Source organism: Ambystoma mexicanum, chromosome 1p (genome assembly GCF_040938575.1).
Source record: "Ambystoma mexicanum isolate Mex_15411 chromosome 1p, UKY_AmexF1_1, whole genome shotgun sequence".
NCBI classification, from domain to species: Eukaryota; Metazoa; Chordata; class Amphibia; order Caudata; family Ambystomatidae; genus Ambystoma; species Ambystoma mexicanum.
Window position 1 is genome coordinate 817,754,498 of NC_090921.1, and position 26,023 is coordinate 817,780,520.

The 26,023-nt window shown below is 44.8% G+C and overlaps 1 protein-coding gene across 1 annotated transcript in view; it reads left to right on the forward strand.

Annotated features, from left to right (window-relative positions):
• The window catches only part of SV2A (synaptic vesicle glycoprotein 2A), a 571,381-nt gene that overhangs the window by 497,736 nt on the left and 47,622 nt on the right, over positions 1-26,023 (forward strand). The window contains exons 9-10 of the mRNA XM_069652429.1: positions 20,255-20,419; positions 25,633-25,766. Of these exons, the coding sequence (XP_069508530.1) occupies positions 20,255-20,419; positions 25,633-25,766 (299 nt within the window). The remainder of the gene's footprint in view (positions 1-20,254; positions 20,420-25,632; positions 25,767-26,023) is intronic.

The window sequence follows — 26,023 nt, forward strand, 5'->3', positions numbered from 1 at the left end:
TTGATATCCGGCCGAAATGTGGCTGTGAATGGCATTGCTATTTACCAGTGGGTTAACAGGGAATTAGTTGCAAAATCCCATACTTTGAACAACCATATCTGATATCATAAATCTCATTGATGGTTATTCCAGGGGATCGGAAGTGTGGTTTGGTGCAGATATGGGAAGCCAGCATGAACATATGCATTCTTAATCACCTAAACACTAGACATTTTGTAAAAAATAAGCTTTCATGAATATTATCCAGGTTCAGGTAGAATTGGGGCATGCTTGGTTTAATTTTGGTATCATTCCTGTAGGCAGAGATAAGCGGCTACTGTGCCAGTTGAGCAAGTAGGCCTTAGTTCTGGGTGAGATTAAAACTAAAATATGGCTTTGTTGAGTGGGAGATGGAATACTAAAATAGGCTTTAGTTGAAGAAGAGAAAGGCAAATACATTAGGAGTTATCTGAGTGAGAGGTTGACCATTAAAATAGGATTCATTTGAGGGAGGGACAGAAAAATGAACTAGAACAGGACATTTTATTCTGACTACTATGTACTGACGACTACTAGAGGTGTCTTGTGTGGCATACAAACACACATGACCATTTTTGTCAGTGACAACAATAGAGCAGAAAGGAAATCCCAACATTGTTTGGAGGCAGGCATTCAGTGACTTTAACTGGGCATGCAATCTTTTTGTGGCAAAACAAAATACTAATTGTGGGGGAAAAATGAATCCTCTGGAGGCAGGAGGAGATTATAGTAATTTCCTTTAACTCCGTGTGGCAGCTGTTTGCCACTAATGGAAGAAAATACTAGTTGTAGGGATACATTTTACAATTCTTTGTAGGCCGCAGGAGATTATGGGCCTCATTCCGAGTCGAGTGGTCTGGTAAAAAAGTGCCGTATCCAGCACTTTACCAGACCCCCCCCTCCCCTATGGGTTTGTCGTGGGGCATCTGGGTTACTTCCAGAAAAATGTGCTGGAGGTAAGCCAGAAACCCTACCAGCCAAAAAGCCCACATTACCACCACCAACATTGGCGGTGGTGGTAATGATGGAAAATCCCCACTCGGACTCCATGAATCGAGATTTACACCGTCATGCTGGCACTCGTATTTCGACAGCAATGCCACCGGCCCAAGTGCCAGTAAAGGTAAGTATCAAATGCTGGTATCCTGGTGGCTCTACCGGCACACTCGGAATCAGGCTGTATATTCTGTGGTGGTAACCTGGTGCACCATATTTTTCAAACATACAGGAGAAATGATCATTCTGAAGACACAGTCTTACAGTTATTTAATGTAAATGTTCAATTTAAGAAAGAGATTGTATTCACTAGCTGTAACTCAGTTGGCATCTTTTTGTGATAAAAGAAAATAGGAGTTGCAGAGAAAGTCTTAGAATGCACTGGGTGCACAAAGACATTGGGCCTCATTCAGAGTTTGGCAGAGTGGCAGAAAAATGGTTGTAACAGAATGACCACCACTTTTACCACAAATACCTAGTTTGGCCATGAAGTGGACAATTTTCTTCCAGCACCAGGCCGGAGGTAAATCCTCGACCTTGCCACCCAAAATTGGCAAAACTGGCAGAATTTCCGCTGGTGGTAATTCCGCCAAAATCCCCATGGAGTTCAAAAAATGGTGATTTACACTGCATACCACCACTGTAATCCCGCGGGACCAAGTGGCAGCAGTGGTCATTCCGTTATCAACACCTTTGGTTAGGCATCACCCTGTTGTGAAAGGTAAAATAGCACACGTTCAGATACTGCAGCCAGTGAAGAAGGAGGTTTGGGCCACTGTCTCTGTGGCGTTACAAGAGGGAAGTTGCAGATTGTTACTACTCATGAGGCGGGAGAAACAGCACACCGTGCAGAGGTGCAGGATATCAGAAGTTCCTGGCCACCCTCTGCACCACCACCACCACCCACATCCACAGGTGAGACTTAGAATGATACTGATGATAATAAGCCAGAGAAAGGTGGCATATCCAAGTCTAGACCACAACACAAACCTTTGCTAACCAGTGACCCCGAGGTGGAGGACAATGCCACATTTACAGAGTATGAAACACAAAACTACACTTCCACCTTTGTACATTGTCTATTACAGACAGCCCGACAGGTCGGAAAGTGCAAAATATCACAATGTGGATCCACACTCCAAACGCCACTACCACCCCCATCACAGTCAGGTGATCATATGAGCACATGTCTTGGCCCAGCAGGAAAAGGAAAGTGCAGATGTTCTTCATAAAGGGGAAAGGAGTTACAGCCTCTCGCTGCCTTCACTCTGCGCGTACACAGACAGTCATAGGTGTATTCACACGTGTTACAAAGTAATTATACACACTGGTTAGGTCCAGGAGAATGTTTGTGTTTTATAGATGACTCTGCGCAAGAGCACTTGTGTGCAGGGGAAATTCTGGGACCCAGTTGGTTACCACATCTTTGAGATGCCATGTGAAATTACATCATGCATACGAATGGGATGACCCCAGACTATCTCTACTGCAGCCCTCTGATCAGCAACCAGTCCCCATGCCATCTACTGCCCAAACTATCGCCTCAGAAAAGGTTGTTGCTGTGCCGTAGCTCTTGTAACTGACTGCAGTCGCCACAAACCGTAACAGGGAGAAATGCCATTAGTATTAGTAATATTACTGTTCTGCTCTAAGGTCATGCTCTTGCTATTTTACAAACACAGTAATGCAACAAAAGAGCTTCCTTCCAGCAGGGCAGAATGTAACACTGGCATTTCTTTCCAGTTTTCTCTGTTAAACAAGTGCTGCACAAGTCAGCATTTTTGGGGTACTTTGCATTGTCCCTGCCACATGGCAACTGGAAACATGCAAGTTCAAGCATCTGTCAAAGTTCACCCAGAACTGGAGCACACATGATTTTTAGGTTGAGAGTCGTTCAAGCTTGTTCACACAACACACCTCAATCATATATTCTCAGGCGCCATTATCTAACTTTATATTCTAGCGAATTGTAACTGTAATCATTTCATGTTTCACAGTATGTACAGCCTTCATCTGCCCACAACTGCAAACATTTAAACAGTGCATTTAACAGTGCTGTTAACCCCAGGACATCAATGACAAGATGACAAACTTTCAAAACAACAAAGTATGATGCTCAAGCAATCTTACTAGACTATCTGGTTTTTTGTAACATTACCTCACACCCTCTTCAAAGTGTTACATTTTTCGCATCTTCTATGCTCAGATCAGTTAATATTAACATTGTATTTAGGCGTGCTTGATGCATTTTCCATACGACTCCACAAATCTAAATACACAGTGTGCTTTCTTCTATTGATGACAGAAGAATGGGCCAAGGAGCCCATTCCGAATTGGCAGAGTTGATGAAAACTGCAAATATGTCAGGACAGGTAGAATAACTGTAATTAGATTTCTACCTTCTGAATATATTTAACAGTGTGTTCAGTCACAGGTAAGCCACTATTTGTTATCTTGAGCCAAAATATGATTTGGTGCAATTGGGGCCATTAAATTGATTCTGAATTAACTCATTTAACTCGAATTAACTATACATTTTATACTTTTTTCTCCCCTTTTTAAACTCTGAAGGCAGTAATGCAACTTCCAGTGTGGAGTATGGTTGAATTCTTTTCCACAAAACAACAGGATGTGAAAGAGGCTCCTGAACTTTGTTCACATTATGACCCTTTCACTCAATTGAAGAGCTATGAACTCCCTCACTATTTTGAGACTATCCTTTCGAGCCTTACGATGGTCACTTCACCATGTCTTGCCTTTTCCTAGCCTCTTGCCCAAGGCCCAGTCACCTAGAAGAGGGTAGAATGTTGCTGGAGCATGTGCCTCTTCCAAGGCATGCTACACAACTCTAGGGTACATCTATATCTGACTAACGGTCATCTGATAATAATATGATGGTCATCTGACAATGTTCACCGGGTGGTAGGAGGTGGTGTGTGGAAGGCAGCTTGTGCAGCTGTGTCCGTCAGCCGCAATGAGCAGGTGCGTCATGTGAGGAAACCGCAGACACACAGTCATTGTTGCACCACTATTAGAGGGTGCACTGGAAGAGGTGTCACTTGAAGCCAACGAGTCAGGCCACGCTTCGGATTCATATCCTGTTGCATTTCTGTAGTTCCCACAGTGCAACCCATCCCAGGTAAACCCTGCTGGACTACTGTGTTCCATGGATTGCATTTCACAGTGTCTTTTCCCCCATAAAAGTCATCCCCTCCTTCAAGCAAAAACCGTCCCAGATACACAATGCGGTGCACCCTCAGTCTCCTTCTCCTTCCGAGCGATGTGCTGGAGGAGTACCTCTTCCTCCTCCACCTGTCGCTCTTTCATCTCATGCACAATCACTGCCTGCACCCTGTCCTTGATTGTCTCTGAGGTGCCCCAGGCCCGTGCCACACCCTCTCCCTGCTGAGTTATCACCACCTCCACTCCAACTCCTTGGGTGAACAAGTCAGAGGCATGGTTCAGGAAGTCCTGTGGTGTGTGCCCAGATACCACGTCCTTGTGAATTACCATGTTAGCTAGAGCCTGCCAGTCTGACTCCCCTGACACCTCGGCAGCTTCTGCCTCTAGCACAAGTGACCCTCCCACTAGCATGACCCCCGTCCCACGGCCCTGCTTCCTCCTCTTGTGTCAAACCCTCTTCTGACAGCCCTTCATCCTCCCACTTTCCTAAGCCATCCCCCAATGCCTAAGGTAATACCGGCTGTGGGGTTCTATGTTCATTTGTTGCCATTTTTCTTTTCTGCATGTGGCATTTCTGGAAAACCACAGGCATTATTATATATATTTTTTTAAAACATCCCCCCTCATTTTGAGGACGGAAATGGCTTTTGTACAGTAGCACTTCCTACTGCTACTAAATGTTCATTCACAAAAGGGACATTTCCGACCCATTTATTTATTGATTTATTGTTTTTAGTTCACTGAACATTTACAACAGTGCAATTAGTTTTTTTTACATAAAATACTCTAATGAAGAACATATTTTACTTCATCAATTAATCCATAAGCATATCACATGATATCAATGAGTCCAACCAATCATCAAGATTTTGCAGCAATTCAAATGCATATTACAGGATTCATCATGGACTCTGCCTTAGACCATACATTATACAAGGCAATCATCATGGGTTCAGAAGATGTATTTATACATAAATACCAGACATGTATAGTGGCAATGGAGGTGCGATGATGGGCATATCGTTCATACATATTCCTATATAAGGAATCAAGTTTGGGACACCCAGTCAGACTATGCCTAACAGTCTCTCAATTTCCCTCAATCTTGCAGATATGACAGTAGCGTTGATCGAGAGCCAATTTCCATTGAGTTCTGTAGGTGGCTTTAACAGGCAGTCAGTCAAGCCTCATGAGTAGTCGAAATCTGTGTACAGCAGGGCTATGGCATCGCACTAGATATTTTTGAGGGCAGCGAAACGTATATACAATACCCTCCAAGTAATGACAATTATGTTAATTGCTCATGTGGCTAAATTTATCTTCCCAATCTTTCTTCTGGGATTTCTTTTTGAAGGCTATTTTAATGGCCTTATATCGACCACACACAGAACGCTCAACTGACCAGTTCAATACAGCGTATGCGTCCATGCACAGTGCATCATATTTGCTTGATCGTTTCTTTTCTTTATTTCAATAACATTTTCACCATAATGATAAGCATCTCACTTACAGGGTGGGTGACACATAGATAGGAAGCAGATTTCTTTGGTACTGAATAATAGCTTTTAGTGATGTCATTCTAAATTCCACCCTAATGTGTAGGACAAGTCGGAGGGAGGCTTAAAATAGCGCACCAAAAATAACCTTCTACTTTATTCAACCATGACAAGTTTTCCAGAATAAGGGCCTCAAGTCCACAGGCCAATACTGGTATAAACCACTGGGTATACAGCAACATAATGCCCTTCAAGGAGTATCCTGCGTATTGAGAGATATAATTCCGAAAAAGCATGGCAATTTTGTCTGGCACGTTGCGTCTTTCTAGCAATTAAAGGCAAATATCCAGTTTTGCTGTCCATATCGACTCCATATTGATATTTATAGGAGTCCGTATATACAATGGTGCCCCATCTTATTTCCATTTGAGGCCTATTAACCCCCCTAGCAGAGAATATCATGGTCTTTGTATTTTTAAATTGATGATCATACTGTGTTCAGTGGAAAACTGGCCCAATTCTTCCAATATAGCTTTCATGCCTTTATGGTGCGATCAACAATCACAAGATCATCTGCATGCAATAATGCAGCGAGCTTGGTACTGTTAAATTTAACTGGACAGTTAGCATGCTTTCGACCCTTTTGTACATTGCATGGCAAAGGGGTGCCCCCTTCTCATGCCCTTTGGATGTCCTTAAGTAGGATATTTTTCGTGCAAGTGCTTCCTTTCACTGCAGGAAAAAACATGAAAAATAGTCTAGGGAGTTTATATGGGAATGCATTCGGGTTTTTTCGTTATTTGAAACATATAATCAGGCTGTATTTACGACATGTGGTAGTCCTACAAATACCACACACCTCATATGCAGGTGGAGCAGTAAAACAGGTGGTATATGGTTGTACTGCCTGTTTTACCATTGCCACCTATCTCTAAATGAGGACCTTAAATGGTTAGACCGATAAATAGAACTGTAAAAAGACAGATGGAGTAAAAGATAATTAGATAGAGAGACAGAGAGATAGACAACTGGAAGTTATGTTATGTTATTGGGGTTTATATTACGCATGGCTGCCACTGGCATCAGGATCTGGAAGGGAAAGTAGGGGATGTGGTGGTTGGTTAGGGGTGTGAGAAATCTATGTGTGTTCTCCCATTCGAACCCTGAGAATCTGCTTTTCGGGTGGGCAGTGGAGGGCCCTCGCTATCCGATCCCAACACTGGGGGTGGACAAGCACGGGAGGATCACCTGGGTATGGGAGTCTGTGATCATTCTCATGAAGGCGAGACACGGTATCCCCCTTTAACCAGTTATCCACAATTGCACACCCCCTCTGTCTTTTTGGGGTATTTTCAAACACATAACGCCCCACCCCCCATTTTCACATAATACAAAGAAGAAGAGGCAACCTAGAGGGGTGAAGATTACCAGTGAAAAACCAACTAAGACGCAGAAGACAAACTACAACACTCTGACAGAAGGCTGTCCCCTTAATGAGGACAGGCACGGTCAGGCAGACCCAACCCTGGCAACACACCTGCAGACAATCGACATCACACAGGTGTATAAAGGGATGCTGCTGAGGGAGAGAAGTAAGATGCAGTTGGAAGAGAAGGAGGGAGGCTGCAAGGATGTGACCAGCAGAGGATCCCTTTTCAAATCCCAAATACCAGAAGTGAGCTGGGAAGGTTGTCTGGAGTGGAGAAGCCAAAAGGCTGGGGGCTGCTAAGGAGATTCAAAGAAGGATGATGTGCTACAACGCTGGCCCGGTGAGAAGAAAGGGCTGCAGCGTGTTACAGGAGCCGTGCCTCCTAAGTATTGGACTCAGGCAGACATGCCTTTGCTGGCAAGGACAATTGCTCGTTTCCTTGGGCCCAGTGACAACCCCAAGGAAGTCTGAGGGGCAGGATGTGTGACCCTGACCTGCGCCCACAGATCTAGAGGAGCTACCTGCCCACGCCATTCTACCTGGGTGAGTCAGAGAAAGCAACCCAGTGGTATGCGTGTGGCTGAAGAGGACAGAGATCTGCAAGTGGACATTCTAAGTTTGAAATTAAAAGGCAAAGGAAGAAGTGCATTCTGGGATTGGTAGTGAACTGAGATCGAACATTCTTTTAACATGCACAGACGTTACCTGTAGTCAAAGAGGGTTTGAGCCCGAGAGAGGCAAACCCAATTGAGAAAGACACGTTTGAGTATGACGGAGGGAAGCCTGTGTTGAACTATGCATTGATCAGAAAGAAGATATTGTGTTATCAAAGTGCCAAAAGGCGGAAGGTGAACCAAGAGTGCTAGAGAGAGCACGTACACATTTACCAGAAAGCACTCGTGCCAGGAGAGCACGTACAAACTGTGTTAAGTGTGAATCGGAGTGGTCATGCTGAGGTGCATGTTAAATCCTTGCACACTCGAAACTCTTCAACAGGAAATTGAAAGAACAATCAGGAAGTGAAATTTAGAACACTACGGCAAAGAGGTGTCAAGACTCAGTTGAGAGGAACCTGTTTGGAAATTGTGTTGTAACGAACTTGAAAGAGCGGTACGAGAAACCCAGACTTACATCAAGAGAAGCCTGAGAGGTCTGGTTTGAAATATTGATGTGCCAGAATTGTGATGAGTCTTTTTTGTTGCTGCTTGGAACCAAGATGAGGGAAGCCTACAAAGAAACGGTGTCTTTGAAATTAAGGCAAGGAAAGCCTGACAAGATTCTGTTTTGGAAATATTTTTGTCAAGGAAAAACTAATATTATGAATCGTGCCGAGTGGTTTGAAGTGTGCGAATCATGTGAACTGTATGAGCCAGCCACCCGGCAAGAACTGTTTAAAAAAAACAGTATGTGAACGTGGGGAAGGGAGTTACCCTTGGCTAACATGGACATCCTGAAATTTCTTTCGAATACCCATTTTCCTTTTTGAACTACACATCCCCTTTTCACATATTTTTGTATTAGAGTAAGGGCAGGCATTTGTTTTATTTATTATAGGCCATTTTTATTTGACTAGGACTGTTTTCTTTAATGTTGATATTTGAGATCACTCCCATCTTAGTTATAGGGTTAGATAGGAGTTCTCCCACCTATCCGAACATTTAATAATACAGGTTTTGAAACTGGACCGTTGTGTCTGTATCATACTTGTGGTACCATGCCTACCTTACATGGGAGAGGAGGGAAACGTCAAGGAGTTGATTGTAACTGGTGGTGCATGCAGAACCAGGGGCAAGGTGTGTGTGTATGCGTTTTCTAGGTGGATAGTGATTTGCACACAGGAGGCGTTTTGTTTTAAGTTGGGAGACCTCAAGTATTTGATTTGTCGGGGTGCTTTGGCTGGTGCTAGAACTGGTTGCACGTTGATTAGAGAGATGTTGAGTTGTGTGTGTTTGGTAAGGGGAGAGGGTGTTGCCTTACCGTTTGTGCTGGTGTGTGAGGGGTTGTGCATGAGGATGAAAGTGGGCTGGGTTCTTTGTTGCTGGTGTCTATGTTTCTTTTGATGTGCTAGGGGATTCCTTACTGGTCTCAGGTATGTTCTTTGTTGCTGGTGTCTATGTTTCTTTTGATGTGCTAGGGGATTCCTTACTGGTCTCAGGTATGTCGAATGAGGATGTATATTTCCTTTATTTTGTTTCTGGGCAGCGTTGAGACGATATTAATAAATGGGCTTGATGGGTTGTGTATGTATGTCATGCTATTCTGAAGTATTTTGAGTTTATGCATTTTGAGTTTTTTTCTGCTGCTTCTTGCTTGTTGTCTGTTATTGTAAAATGTCCTTTTTAGGTGCGTGCCAGGCCTTCCGATAGTGATGCTAGATGGGTTGCGCATGTATCGCATGCTGGCCCAAAGTTATTAGAGCTGCTGCTGGTTTGTTCCTTGTTGAGTGATTTTCCTTATGTTCATTTTGGTGCAGTTGTGCTTTTTTGGTGGGTGCCAGGTCATTTGATGGTGATAGTTTATCGTTGTGTGCTGTAATTTAGTTTCGTTATCGCTTGGTGGGGAGCTGCCCTCTACCTTGGAGTATTAACACGGTAGATTTTTAGCATTTTTGTGAAATCTAGGCAATCCACAGTTTTGCTATGAGGGTGGAGAAAGCTGTGCCCCTGTATTTGCTCTTCTCGTAGTGCTTGGTTATGATTAGCATGTCAATTCTAGATCTGAGGATCCTTCATGGTTGGCAAAGCATGATTTTGGATTGAAGGAATTCTGCTCCAAGACCGTCTAGTGGCGTTTGTGCGATGCAGAATGCTTTAAGATGAATGCTTTTCTTCACCGGTAGCCAGTGGAGGTTTATCAGGGCTCGGGTGATGTTCTACCGCAGGTCTAGTCTCCATAAATGTTTTGATGCAATGTCCTAGATGCATTGTAATCTTTTGGTGGAGTAGTCTGGCCTTCCTTGGTTTGAGCCGTTAGCATAATTGGTTCTTGAGAATATCAGCAAGATGATGGCGAATGTCCTGTGTGGGAACCTAAGATACAGCATGATATATCTGATGGAAGGCAGATGGAAGAAGCATTTTCTTACTCTGCCATTGACTTGTGATTCTAGTGTGAGGCCAATGCCCATGAGTATCACAAAGTTTCTAAATCAATGTGTACGTTTCCAGTCTCTTCCCTATTCTACATAGCAAGGAAGTGGTGCATGTGGTTCATTGTTGTTTTACCATGATGTCCATTTTGTTTGGGTTTAGTTTCGATTTAGTATTGGTCATCCATATGTTTATCTTGCTAAGGCAGATAGTGAAGGAGTTGTATGAGCCCAGGTCATCTAAATGAATTGGATGGTGTCCGCATAGTTGCATCATATAGGCCTGTGCTTTTTAATGATTCTCATGAATGGGGCCATGTACATTTTGAAAACTAAGTGGTGAAAAACATGATCCTTTTGGCACAGCTGAGGGTTTGCGTGTTTGCAGTCAATGGTGGTAGACAGGTTGTTTGGGTTCTGTCTGTAGGGAAGGATTTTATCCAATGCAGTGCAGTGCCACGAATATCGGATTATTCAATTCTCTTGATTAAGGTTGTGTGGCTGGTGGTGGCGAAAATTCCAGATATGCCCAGTAGTATGAGCACTGAACATTTTCATTTATTTAAATATATTTTATATTGTGCAAACCTAACTGCAAGGCATTGGAGTGCAGAACAAAAAAACCTACATTAATCTAAATATCAAATAAACGTTATAGTCTGCGTACATTTGTAGGTCATCCTAGAAAGAGAGAAGTGCCGATTCGGTTCCTCTCTTTGGTCTAAAACCAACTTGGGCTTGCTCCATTGCTCCATTTGGTTCTATTTGTTCGAGGATTATTTCTTTGCACATGTAACTTTCCAGGATGTAGGCTGGGCAGAGTAAGTTGGATATGGGTCTGTGGTTGGCAGTGTCATCCACTCTTCTTGAGAAGAGGTTTAATCCAGGCCGCTTTGGGCTGGGTATTTGGCCAAGCTGGATTTATTGCTGTCTTTCACAAGTTTCGCGAAAGTTTCTGTGATACTGTGTCTAGCGTGGATGAGCTCTGCTGGTGTTATTCGGTTTTTGGCATGGGGGTTGTTCACGATATCTGGGTAGCTGCATATTGGTGATTTGGTTCCTCAAATGGTCAGAGATGTCTTTGCACAGCTTTTGGGAAGGTGGGGACGCGTTTTACATGATGCATGGGTTCTCGTATCATTCATGATTTTGAAACATTTTCTTTTGTGGGTTTTTCGCTGTTATGACTCTTTTGATGTAGTGTAGTTTCTTAGCTTCTAAGATGTGCTTTGTATAGATACATTTGTTGTTTCTATTTGACCTTGTCAGCCTGTTAATATGGTTTTCTCCAGGCTTGCTCTTATTTCCGGTTTATTTCCCACCCCAGAATATCCCTTCTAGAAAGTAGCTCCCTTCATAAATTGCACAAAATGTGACAGAGGTGGAGGTTTAGGGTTCGGCCAGGGACATGTTCGTGAGGGGGTGGAGAAACGTCACTATGTTTGTGAGGGGGTTGGAGAAACGTCACTAACATCGTTGCACCCTCTGGGTTCTCCTACTCATGACTAGAGCACCCATTCTCAAGGCTGGATTCCACCATTCCCCTCAAAGGAGCAGACCACCATTTTTGCATTTCCCATTCTGTCTGACAGCCATCTTGTAGCCCTTGAGCTTGCAGCATCTTTCTTGGCAAATGGAGGCCCCCATGGATGCTTTACAAACAAAAGAAGAACGACTTACTCAAGGAGGTAGACTTCTTTGATGCAAAAACAGCTTTGGCATTGCTAGGGCCACAATACCCCAGTCACGCAGACACGCCACCCACATGTTGGGAGGGATATGGCAAAGTACTGCCTTTCATTTGGGAGATATCCTAATCAAGCCCATTGCCACTCTTATTGGTTTCCTTTGAGTTTATAAGTGTTATGACTTTTGTTATTCCTAGAGCAAGCACGGTCAGGCGGTAGGGTCTTTGGTGGGTGACACTAGACTGACTTTCTTGCACACATTCCAGCCTTCAAAAGGAGTATGAAGGCACATGGGCGAGAGCAGTCATATCCCACACTCCAAGTGTTATCTCAAAAGATATGAGGAACAATAACCTGGCTCCCCCTGCATATCAGCCATCATGCACTCTTAACTTTCACTCACACGGTGGGACACGGGAGGTCTGTGTAAACATAGGCAGTGTTAAAAGAAAGAAGGTTTAGCTCAGTTGAGGCCGCATGACTCATCAGTTGAGAGACAAAAGTGACAGTCATTTATTTATTTTATTTGTTACACACCCAGACCCTCGGGTGTCACGGCGAGGTTACAAGACAGTTTAGAAATTAATAAAACAATGTTACATTGGTTACGTTACATTTTTGGAAGGTAGGTGCAGAAATACAGTGTACAAATATTCACTACAGGGCACTTCAGTACGGAGACCTGACCTAGGTGCTAATATTTGTTGAATAACCAGGTTTTTAGCAGTTTCTTGTAGGTTGTGAAGGAGGATTCTTTTTTATATTAATAAGTAGGGTGTTCCAGTGTTTGGGGGCTAGAGCGGTGAAGCTGCTACCCCCCGCTCTAGTGGATTTGAAGCGGGGAGGAGCCAGAAGGTGTTTGTCGTTAGATCTTAGTGATCTCCTGTCATCTTTTGAGTGAAGGGTGTTGTTGAGGTAGATAGGTCCTTTTCTAGTCAGGCATTTATGTGTGATACATAATGTTTTAAAGAGGATTCTGGCTTTGATAGGGAGCCAGTGAGCGTCCTTTCTAGTCTTGGAGATGTGGTCTGATTTTTTTATACCTAGAGCTGCTCTTAGGACTTTGTTTTGCAACAGTTGCATTTTGGCTAGGTTGGTATTGGATGTGCCTAGTAATAGTACATTGCAATAATCCAGTTTCGATAGAACCAGAGCTCTAGCTAAGGCGAGGCAATTTGCTGGGGTCAGGAATTGTCGGCTGAGAGCTATGAGTTTGGAGGTGTAAGCCGTGGAGAAGGGCAAGTGCATTAATCTGTTTAGTCATAGTAAGACTGGCATTAATGTACACTCCCAGTGTTTTGACTTGCTTCAGCACGGGGATAGCGGTACCATCGATGTTGATGGTAGAATATTCTGGATGGAGGGTTGCTATTTTGGCTGGAGAACCTACGATGTGGACTTCTTTCTTCTCATCGTTAAGACAGAGGCTATTTAAAGCCATCCAATTTTGTATGATGGCGTGTATTTTATTGATAGTCACAGTGTCCTGATCGTAGTTACCTGTGAGAGGTATGAGGATCTGGGTGTCATCCGCAAAATTTGTGTATATGACACCCATATCATCTAGTGATGAGAACAGGAGTTTGGTGTACGCATTGTACAGTGCAGGGGAGAGACAAGAGCCTTGGGGAACTCCTATAGGAACTGGGATGGGGTTGGCCGCTTCTTTCCCTATGGATACTCTGGAGGTGCAGTCGGTTAGAAAAGATTTCACCCATGCAGTGGCCTCACTGGTGAAGTTAAATTCACGGGCGAGTGAAGTACAGAGTTTGTCGTGGTCCACCAGGTCAAAGGCCGCAGAGGGGTCCAACAGCAGCAGAATACAAAGTTACAAAGTTTCCCAGAATCTCTGATAGCATCCATCTGGATTTTGAGGTCCAAGAGGGCTGTTTCTGTGCTGTGGTTAGGCCTAAAGCATGATTGTCTGGTGCCGAGTAGCTGATTGGATTCCAGATAGGATTGTATTTGGTTGTAGGCTAATTTGTCAATGATTTTAAGTAGGAACGGTACCTTGATTATGGGGCGATAGTTGGTCAGAATGGTGGGATCTAGGTTAGGTTTTTTTAGAAGTGGGGTAACCCAGAACCCAGGCTTCTTTGATGCAAGTTGGAACTATGTTGGACTTGAAGGAGACAGTGACAAATTTGGTGATGGTGGGGGTCAGAGTAGAGGCACAGGCTTTGACTAGTTTGGCTGGGACGGTGTCCCCTTTGCAATTGAATGCTTTTAGTTTGGAGATGGTGTCGAATACAAGATCTTGGGTGACAGGTGTGAATTGGAAGGGGGAGTTGGCGTTGTCACTGGAGGAGACAATGGGGTTAGGGGTGGGGGAGTTTTTATCTGCTAGGAGTAGTCTTTTGGTAGTGATTTTGTTCTGCAACATAGACATTTTGGAGGGAAGTGCATCTTGTATGGTGGTGCACCGTTCTTTACTTGCGTTGGTGGGTGTGTCAGTAGGTAAGGGGTTTTCCATTTCTCCAAGTATAGAGAAGAGCTCTTTGGAATCTGATGCTGCATTACTGATGCGAGCATTGTAGGCGTTGGCTTTGTGGGCGATGGCGATAATGGTTGTTTTGTAGATGGTATTAGCATCTTTGAAGGCTTTGGCCGAATCAGGGGATGGGTGTTTACTATGGGCGTGTTCGAGAGAGCGTTTTCTTCCTTCTTAGGGTGACTAATTCTTCGTTGAATCAGAAGTTAGATTTTTTATGAACACGTCTTAGTTTGGTGGTGACTGGCACTATTGTATCGATCGCTGTGGAGAGGCATTTGTGGTAATACTCCGCTATGGTGGTAGAATCAGTATGTGTTCCAGCTTAAGTAACAACTGTTATTGCTTTGTCTAGCTTGTAACTGCAGCTCTTATTTGAACACCAATTTGGAAACCGTCATGGTATGTTTTCTGCCACATTACTACATGATTTCAAAGGGAGGCAGAGCGGGCATACAGCATGATGCAGGATTGACATACCTGGCTCACATTATTGTACAAGTGCTCTGGAATAAGCAGGGCAGGGCAGGAATGGGGCCGCCGCGACTCAGAATGGCAAACCTACAGAATCATCTGGCCAGATTGACATAGCGAGGCAGCAGTGGCTTAACACAAAATGAGGGTCCCACTCCTGCAAGGCCTGCTGAGGCAGCCCTCCACACTGCCACTGGGCCCCACCGCAGGGCATGGGCAGCATGGGGCCCCCTGCAACGCAGGGCCTGCAGGGGCGCATGTTACGCAAAGGTGAGGTGGGCTGTCACAGCATTTGATAAGGCCCAGGGCAAAATGTTTGGTGAGGCCCCCTTGCTACTTTTTGCACTACGCCAGCAGCACCATGAACAGGAGATGCAAAATCTCTCCCTTTGTGTTTCTGTGGAGGGCTTAGATATGTTCATGAGGCCCTCTGGATGCAGCCGGGGTAAGCTGAAATCTTGTTGTTGGTCCAGTGCACATACCATCAAAATGATTTGTGGGGTAAATCTGGAGATTAAACACATTGAACATCTGGCAAACATCAAGTCATGGTCGCTCAACATATGGCGTCTTCCACCAGTGTACATTCTAGGGTCATGCACCATGAGTTTGCCTTACACACTCTAGTCAGATGGACGCTGTGTGCACATTGCTGCTAATGTGTGCTGAAGTATGACATTTCTATCACAATACCCACTGCCATTCACTATTTCATGTGCTTTTTGGCTTTTTCCAATGCACTTTATTCGCAAATGTACAACTGGAGAGTAGCGTGTGTCTTTGCAGGCCTGGCAGACTGGATACCCCAGATCCAGAGCCAACTTGATTGTTTTATGTTTCTGAGGCCTATCATTTGGTGCAAACAATACTCCATGCTTTGTATACACTGTGGCCTAGATTCCCCTGTATCCAGATATACTAATTCATATCATACCATATTTTTAATTATAGAGCTTCATGTCTGATGACTCCTGCTTCTAAGCACTGTACAAATAGGTGTTGCGACCAAATATAATAGTATTTTATTAATCAACATCAAAAGAATGAAGGGTTGATTCAGCCTTGCTGAAATGGGAACTTGGAAAGTGCAGGCTGGTACATGTCAGAGCCGAGCTTTTAACTCTCTGAACTATGCTGTATAATCAACTGTACAGTTAAAATGAACATTTACTAGGATATCTACCCACTACCATCTTCTGTTCCTTCTAAAACTTTAAACTAACACTACTATCATCATGTTTACTAGTGGTTCATTACATATTCCTCCAGCTTCTAACCACTGTAATAATAAGTGTTATATTAATAAGAAATGTCACGCACAAGAGCCAATGCATTACTAAATTATCCAGATTGAAAAATAAATAGTTAGTAAGGTAGCTCAGCGGGTTAAGTATTCACTGCTGGAATCTATGTATGATCTGCAAGTCACAGGTTTGAATACTAGCAATGTCCACTCAACCGTTTATTTGTCCGGGGCTCGACAAATGAGTATTCATTTTGGTTTCAGGGTAATAATAATTTCAAATCAGTGTTTTGCTCTATATAATGTGAGGGATCAGTAATGCGAGGCAGACAACTGCTTGTAGGTTTTTCAGCATTAGACATTTTATTAAAAAAGAACATTGGTGCAAATAAATCCTCACTAAACCTCCTCTATCAGGGAGATCCCTACCTAGACTACAATCAAAGGGAATCACTCCTAACAAAAACAAACTGACCCTCACACTAAACAGCAAAACATGTAATCATAAATGCACAAATAACAAACAATCAGTAATTTGAATGACCGTCACCTGTCCTTGGTAATCCCATTCCTCAGGATTGTTCCAAAGTCAATTTCCCCAAGTGTTCAAACGAAAGAGTAAAGTCTTGAGAAAGTTCTTTCAAGTTCCAAATGAAATAAAAGTTCACCAAAATAGAAATCCACCGGCAACCGTTTTCTAGCTTCCAGTTGAAAAGGTCCCTTCTCAACTTCAGCCAAGGGAAATAGCACCAATGTTAATCCTGGATGTCTTCCTTCCAAGATTGCCTTAACACAGTTAGAAAATAGGTTAACCACTTCTTCTTCTTCAATTCTGTAAAGATTCATACCTTCTGCAGTACATCTGGTATAAATGTCAGGATGTTTCTTCATGGGTTGTTGTTCACTCCTTCACAACCACCCTTCTGCTACTATTACTGTGGTAACAGACTCCTTAGTTCCACAGTATGCCACTACTTCAACTAACTTGTAGGTGCCATCTACTGACAGTATTATACACAACCACAGTTCTGGTACCTCTGCTACAACTTCATATAGTAGAATGGTTAGACATTTTTATAGGCCAGACACTTCAACCTCTATAGGTAGGCAATGCACTCTTCTTTCCTGTATTATAAGAAAAGGGCAGTCTTTTTGCCTCTTCCGGTCTGTCTTACCACCAAAAACCTCTGCTTCATCTTTGAACATGAGAATCAGTAGGTATTTTGAAGGCAAGACACTTCGACCTCTACAGGTAGGCAAGGCACTCTTATTTCCTGTACTCTAAGAAAAGGGCAGCCTCCTTGCCTCTTCCAGTCTGCCTTACTGCCACAAGAATAACCTACTTTTGCTTCCAGACTGACTTCCTCCCCACTCCAACAGTCTTAGCATCACAGGTTATTGACTTGATTTTCTTACAGGCACCCAGCTCTCTTCCCCAGCTTTATGTACATCTTCTTGGTTCCATTTTTAAAGCTATGTTGCCATATGTCCAATTGCAGTTAACAAAGTCTCACTTGTCTCGGAGGACACTGGATCTTTAACAACTTTACCCGATAGATGGATTAATTCAAAAAGGGTTTTCTTTTGTATAGAAAGGGATCACCTCTTGGCTTGTGTATTTCCTGTTCCCTTTACTAATACAACAACTTCTGCTACAAAAGAATATTCGTTCTTAAAGTTACAAGATTCAGTCTTCACAAGGAGAACAATTTTAGGCATACATGACCACTGCTTTGGGTAGATTTTCAGCTTTAAATGTGTGTACGGGTCGGTATTCCTGTGAATAAACGCAGCAATACTTTCTATTCCTGTCGGGAAAGTATAATTGGTCACACGTGACCTTTCTTTGATGTTATAGGTTCTTGTAATAAGTTGTGAATGTCTGCTTCAGAGTTTTCATTGTTTAGAATAGTTTTTACAACAGGAAAACAACTTCTACTTGCTCCTGCTCTTACACACGCCACTTTAGAGCTGGGAACAGTTACCGGCAAGAGTTTAACAGTGAACCTGGATGCCAAGCTCCACTCACTGTCTCCAGGAACACTGCAGTTGCGGGCCGCTTCAACTACCCGACTTCTGCTTCTATGGCTTTAGGCCCACCTGGGACCCATACCCTTATACAGTATGGGTGTCTCCCGTCAGGTCATGCTAACTTGCAGTCTCCTGCACTTCCTGTCACGGGCCTCGGGATTCAGAAGGGCTCTGCAATCCCAGCCACTAGGCGCACCTGGGAAGACCTTCACTTTCAACACATCTGTCAGTGCAATCTCATAGTCTCATACAATCCAAGCATAGGCTTAGAATATTGTCATACGCTTAAATTATTGTCGCTTTCAGTGTGACTTCTGTGACAAATTCAGCTTCATACATGCCTGCATACAATTTACCCAGGTGCGCGTTTGCTTCCTTGAGATATGTGTAAGTTTTTACAGGCATGCCTGAAGCTGAATGAGATGGGGTTATAAATGCACCAGCAGTGAGATGGAGGCGCCTTTACACAGCTTGCTGGAAACAAAAATCAGAAGGATATGAATCTATAAATTGTTACATATAAATATATACATATTTAAATACCTACAAATTAACTCTTCTGGGCACGTTTCCTCCTGAAAACTGAATAAGGCAGTTGGGCGGTAGTGGGGTGGTCACAGACAGGAATAAGGCCTGAGATCATGCAGGAAGCAGGCCGTCCAAGCGAGTGGCAGAGTCCAGGTGGTAGGGAGGGGATCTCTGTGTCCATAACAGAGAGGAGATAAGGGCACAATGGGAACTGCGGTTACACTCCATTTGAAGCCAGCCTGAACCCAGCCATGTCCCTGATGGAAGCTGACAGGTGTTAAAGCAGAGGATGTGAACAGTAGCCTGTTGGCACCAGCAAGTTAACACTTACCTTTCAATATATCCCAGTTAAAGCGTGGATACGTTCAGAGGTAGGTGTTAACGAATGTAGTCTGCTGGCAAGAAGGTGACAATAGCGTCCCCAGTACGGGACCTGTGGAGAGCGAGGCCTGGAGCAGTTTGTCCCTCCCCTTGTGACAGCCCTCTACCTGGGTGAGCTTACATGCAGCTTACATACAGGGACAGCTGCTTCATCATATTGTAGAAACAGGACAAAGAAAGTCACAGGGGCTCTGCTCACCTCTGTCAGCTGCTGCTAGGTCTCCGACAGCCCCCTCCTGCAAGAAGGTGGACAGAGACCTAGGAAAGTGACCAGTGGAGGGCTATATTTCGGCCTCTCGTGGTGCTGTGAAAGCCAACCTTTGGCTCAGCAGAACTACAGCCCCAAGCCACAATGCCCAATGAGTGCTATGTATCCACCGCCCTCTGCCAGCCTCTCTGGCAGGGCCTGCCTTAAGGCAATGCCACCCAGCGACTGCCCGGACACTGCCACATTTGCCCGCCTGCCACGCCAGCTTGGGGAGTCTTTCAAGGGCTCCCCCGAGCTGGCTTGGTGGGTGAAGGTGCGGCATGCCCTGTATTTTCATAAAATGTGCCCTGCTTGCCTGCTTGTGCTGGGTGCAACAGCATGAGAGCAGGGCGCTTTTTATTACAATACAGCGTGGCTGTAAAATCAGAATGGGGCAGAGACCAAATGCTGGCTTGACAGCTGCGATGTATACGTGTTTAACTCCCTGCTCCTGCATGGGAGTGGGGAGGTAAGCACTTAATTAAATACAGCATCAAAACATGTGGGCCACCCCCCCCCCCACAGGGACCTGGGTCGGGGCCACCAGGGCCTCCAAATTTGACTGACTCACCACGGGTGCTTCCAGAGTTAAGGCCGGCCCTGCTCTTCGGGGTCTCTCTGTGCAGTCAATAAGCATCACACACCTTTGTCCCATCCTTCTCACATCTGGGCTTGATAGTAAAAAACAGAGGAAGGAGGCCTCACATAAAAGACATTTCCACCAGGAGATATGCACACACCTATGCAGGCAGGGCTGGTGCCGCTTGGCCCTGACTGCATCCCTAGCCCCACCCCCATTGCTTCTTGCTAAGCACTCTTAATGAGGGGGGGGGGGGGGTGTTCTGATCAATTGGGATGCGATATAGTGTGAAGAGGACCTCGCCTAGGTTGAATTTGTCATTCATGGCCTTCTATATTCAATGCCGATGTCTCACTTACATTTTGATTGTGTTTTTGACAGCTACTATGGATTGACAGTCTGGTTCCCGGACATGATCAAACACCTGCAAAACATTGAATACGCATCGAAGACCAAGACCTACGTGCGCGAAAAAGTGGAGCATCTCAATTTCAACTTCACTCTGGAAAACCAGATCCATCGAGACGGCATGTTCTTCAACGACAAGTATGTTATCTGGGGCGCAGGAGAGAGGGGCATCAGTTATAGAAAAGAAAAAAGGGGGAGTGATCAACCCTTAAGCTGAGAAACTGTAGGACTGATTACGGAGCTGGAGACCTTGCTGTGTAGAGCGGGTGTAGGGAGGGGCGGGTGTAATAGGTAAGTGCAGGGACAGCATTAAATAAGGTTAGGATGGGATCATTTTGGGATAACCATTTGAATCAAACACGCACAGCCGCGATGGTGGTAATGGACACTCTCCCCTCTGCGAAGTTTGCAGCACATATGGGCCACCTACTGAACCCACCCTGCTTTGGACCAGTACTTGGCTAGCAAAGTATCAAGGGGACCAAAGCTGTACCTGACGATTATCTCGGGCCCCCAGGAAGTGTGGCCCCTCTACTAAATGGCGATTAATTGCCCTTCGCTGTCGAGAACAAGCGATTGAGGGAGGGCCCAGAAACGTGCCAGTGTGAAGAACACAGGACTACTTGGCTTTATTCTCTTCCATGTATAGGGCAGCCAAAAAGTATTTGCATCCACCTATCCTATAAAAGCAGCCAGCCCTTACTGCAATATAACTCCTAATAACCTTCCCTCACAAGTAAGAAACAATGCGAGACACAATGTGCTCAGTCTGGAAGAAAGCCACTCACTCAGAAGATGTTATTCTTGCATTTAATTACTACATAAACGAATTAGAATCAAGCAACAGTTTTCAATAGTATGAGAATTAAAGTGCAAGCTCAGTAATACAAATTATCAATCACAGATGAATATGCAATTATTCTTACGCTCCTAGGAATCGGTGATGCTGATACGATAGAATCACACCCAGGACCCACGCCACTCAGTGCCCGGCACCACTCAGGGACTGGCCTAGCCCCCGAAAGCCTGCACCCAAGCGGGAATGTGATGCCAGGAGCCTCTGTCCTCTAGTGCTGGATGGTTGTCCAGACGCTGTTTCTATCCGTGCGCGTGTCTCGCAAACAGCCCAGGAAGAGTCCTCCCTAACTGGCCCAGGTATAGATCTCTTATTAGGGGCTGCACGTCAATCACTGTGATGTACCAGCTCTTCAAGAATCTTCTAGGCTAAACCTTTCAGGCAGCAAAATATGTTTTTGACTGGAAAGTTACTGCCAGTCTTGGCTCTCAGGCTCTGTGTACATTGTTGTGGGAAGCGCCTTTTACATTCCTGTGTTGTCAGTGCACCTGACTCGCAGAGTGCAGAAGAGGATGGCAGTGCCTGGCTCCTAAAAGATGCGCAGGGCTTCTTGCAAAACTAGATGTTTTATGTCTCAAGAAGGGCCTTCACAGTTAACCCCTCGCAAGCATGCTGGCTCACTCAGTTCGAGAGGCCTGGCTGGTTCAGCATTTTCCTCCACACTTTGAATAAGCTCTAAATACATGCAAGATAGCTCAGTAGGTTAATGCAGTGCAGGTTACCGCAAGTGCCTAGATGCTTTTCACGACAGGCTACTAACTGCTATTTCAGCCCTCCAACAGCGCACCTGCTACTTTGGCAGGTCCCTTGACGATATGATAAAATCCTCCAGGTTTGCAATAACCGATCGGCTTTTATAGTAGATTTTGTTGGCCCTCTCAAAATTCACCCATAAAGTACCTTTCAGAACAAAAACAAGTGATTTACCCCCGAGCATGTGGCAACAAAAAAAAGAGTGGGAACCCAGAAAGGAAAGTGCAGTTAACATGTGCTTAGGCTAAGCAGACCCGCAAGGTCTGAGATGTGCCTGGGACCTTTAGAACCGTCTGACTGGGCTGCCACTACCTCTACCCAAGAGCTCTTATGTTGGTTTGATAACCCCTAAATCACTTGTGTATTCAGTTACTTAACTGCTTCTTTTAATCACTTTGCGTGGTTACCGTGTTAGTTTTTGGCCACAAAAAATTCAAAACATTATCCGATGTTCTGCTCTGTTCTCATGTGTTTTTGTAAAGCGCCCTCTGCGGGCCTCCTGGGATTGGCAGCTGCTTGGTTCATGCGTAGGGGCAGGAACAGAGTCCTGGGAATATTAATATTTAGCAGTTTACGTTTTTTTCTAGGTATGCATCCGCGCCTTGTGGGGGCTTGGTTCTTGCACCTTTCCTGAACCACCATGTGTGGGATGTTAGGTTTTCGTGGGAGAAGTGTGCTGTGACCTAGCGCTGAGGGCTTTCTGGATGTTTGGGATTTGCTGGAAGTGGGCTCCACACCATGGATGTCCACCACAAGTTAGCACAGGCACGGGAGATGTTCTCTTTAGTAAAAGTTCACTCCCATGCCTTATACGGTACTCCTGTTACAAGCGAGTCACTACTCCTGTTCGCTGAAAAGTGTATATCGTCCTAAACCGCCCAATCCCACGACTGTAAAAATGACCCATACTTTACAAGATGAAACACCTTTGCTTCCTTTAGCAATACCTGGCACAGAGGGCCTAAGATGGCACTCAGCATGTGAAGCTTGCCATCTCTGACAAGGCTGGCAGCCCAGCATCTTCAGGCCTTTGTCCGGCATCACCACCTTGAAGATTCTGCATAGGCAGGTTTTCAACCAGCAAGAGGCACACAATATGTGCTTGTGTCTATCATTGGTAAAATGGATGGCAGAGGAGAATGACCGTGTCACTCCTCTGATTTTATTAGACTTCTCAGGTGAAGTTGACACTGCCAACCGTACCAATTTATTGTGTCACCTGAGGCAGGTCAGATTTCCCAATTGTGTGCCACCTTTTTATAGGAGCTGTGTCAGAAATGCTAGTCAGCCTCCTGTCCAGTCCAATCTCATTGCATGATTTTTTGTGCCCCAGGGCTTGGCTCGTCTCTGTTGCCCATCCAGGCAATTTGTACATCCACCAAATAGGAGAAAAGATTGCTTTACTTTGGTTGCTATGCTGGCCACACCCACACCCTTCTTGAGGTTAAATAACATTTGATACATTCAGCTTCTCCCCAAGAACTTTACTCTGCACCTCCAGTGGCATAACCGCAGCTTGCGCTACTCTCTTGTGCTATGCTCTGGCACAGTCTCTCTGATTGATGACATTTTCCTTGGCACAATCCTTCTGATACACATGACTGCAGTTCTGATTGCAGTGAAGCCATAATCTCATGCAAAACAACTATGACAGCATTACCTAACAAAGAGCTTCTTCAGCCCCATTAATCCTTAAGGATGTGAGAATCCTTGTTTTCTTCAAGATGTGTAACTTTCTTTCAATCCGAATCTCCTGAAAAAATAGGAAAATATGAACCAGGGTTCTATGGCAGAATACCAGTATCTCCTGCCCAAGAGAGTAGGGCATTGCCTTACCAAGGGTTCCTTTTGAAACTGCCACTCTGAATTCACATGGTAGAGAAAGTTTAAATGTTTCCCACTTACCATGGACAGTGTACATCCCAATTACCATGAACTTCTCTGTGTCCGAGACACCAGAATGCATTTCCATTTTCTGGAGGGATACGTTGAATACAAGGGTATCTCCCTCCAGATTTCCCAACCTTTCTCTTCTCAAGGCTCTTCCTAATCAGATGGATTTTAGGTATGCAAACTTGCTTGGCTGGACCATCGCATGATATCCTTCTGCAGTGTGGAGCTGGTGAATGTTAGCCTTGTTTTCACCTCAAACCCTAACCCTAACTGCAATTCTCTATATTTGTCGCAGCCGATTGGCCTGATAGAGTGGCTTTAGCGCATGCAGAACTTGGCGGGCAGGCTAGCCACTGGGATTCCCTATGGAGCTCATATTTCTCCAGTGCTCCGCCAACTTCACTGGCTTCCGGTGGGCCAGCGTGCCCATTTCAAGTCACTATGTATTGTCCGCCGGGTGGTCTATGGCCAAGGAGCATAGTTTCTGCAGACAAAATTCTCCCGTTATATCCCTGAATGGGACTTACGTTCCTCCACCACTAATCTTCTTGTTGTTCCTAGGTTCAATCGTGAAAGGGTTGGCGGTAGGGCTTTCTCCATCGCAGCTGCTAAACTCTGGAACAATCTTCCACTGGTACTAAGAAGTGTTCCCAACCACCTTGGTTTCAGAAGAGCCCTTAAGACCATTCTGTTTTAGCTTTCCACTCTTTTGGCTCTCCCTCCTGTGAGCAGCTCTCCTCTCTAGCGCCATGATGCCCTTGGGCGACCGTGCACTCTACAAATATAGATAACATAACCTCTAGTCTCCATTTTCCTCCTGCTAACTAACTTTGGTGGTCCACTCTTACCCCTCCTCTGATCCCCCCAGAACACCGTCTGTACCCCTCTTTGACATCCTGTGGTTCAAAGGGACATTGTCTAATGTTCCTGCTCAGTGCTTAATCTGTGGGGGTGTTTGCCAGGGCTCAGCCCTGGCATTTATTTTGGAGCAGATCTTCTCTGCACATAACTTCATATTATTGGGTCTTGTGGGCTTCTAAAAACGCTGATGTATAAGTTCTTAGGCATCGTATTTTCGATGGCCATAGTAAGCGGCACACTAATTCCAATTTCCATGTTTCATGGCATTTATTCTGTGGGGTAGATTAAGCAACACCATAACGGTGATCGTGCCATGTGTTGTCCTCAGCGCTAAGGCACTGGTATATATTATCAAGAGCACAAAGGCAAGTATGGTTTTCAAGTATCTTTTAAAAAGAAATTGAAATAAGGGGCACAGGAAGATAAAGAAAGAACGACATGGGCTTTCCATCCCTGCCTCCTCCCGTTTTGTCAGAAGCGATTCCTTTCCACGGTTTCCTAGACATCGAGACTTTTGTATTGGTACCTGTCGGGGCACAGAATGTTGAGCAGTTTCTGGAGCACTGGCACTGGTGGTAACTGTGAATACACATTAAGGGCAGCTCTGGTATTGAGTGTGAAAAGTGGTAAATGCTCTTCTACCAACCAGTGGGCACTGGCACACCAACACTGATGGCAACTAATCAGGAAAGCTAATATCTTCAGCTTCTCCTCTCGGAAGCCCATCGCTAGATTTCTACACCGGGTCTGATCATTAAGTATATCTAGATGACAAACAGCACAGGGCATCACTTGTCAGTTGGCCTCCCAAACACTGAACGTGAACATCACCACAGCAGCGCCAAAGCATACACAGGGTTTAACGTATAGAGAACACGTCACTGATTTCATTTTGGGCGCCACTGGTGATCGGGGCAGACAATGTATTCCTGTTGCGCCGCGGCTGTCAACGCTCCTGTAAGCCCAGCCCTTCGCTTTGCGCCCACAGGTTCATCGGTCTCAAGATGAAGTCTGTCACCTTTGAGGATACCCTGTTCGACGCCTGCTACTTTGAGGACATCACCTCCAGCAATACCTTCTTCAAGAACTGCACCTTCATCTCGACCATCTTCTTCAACACAGGTAAGGGTCGCCCTGACCCCTGCACTGCCGCAGCATTTATATAGGTAATTTTCTGGCCATGTCAAGTCAGCTATGCTGCCCAGGGGGCTACCCTATATGGGAACCTAGCGCTGGATGCCATGAGATCATTAGCATTTGGGGGAGAGAGTGATGAGTGGGACAATGTTATCATTCTGATTTAGAGATTCGTAACACTCCCCGGGGATATCGATCAATGCTTCTGGGCGCTGAGGCAAAATAAAGGTTAGGGTGGAGGG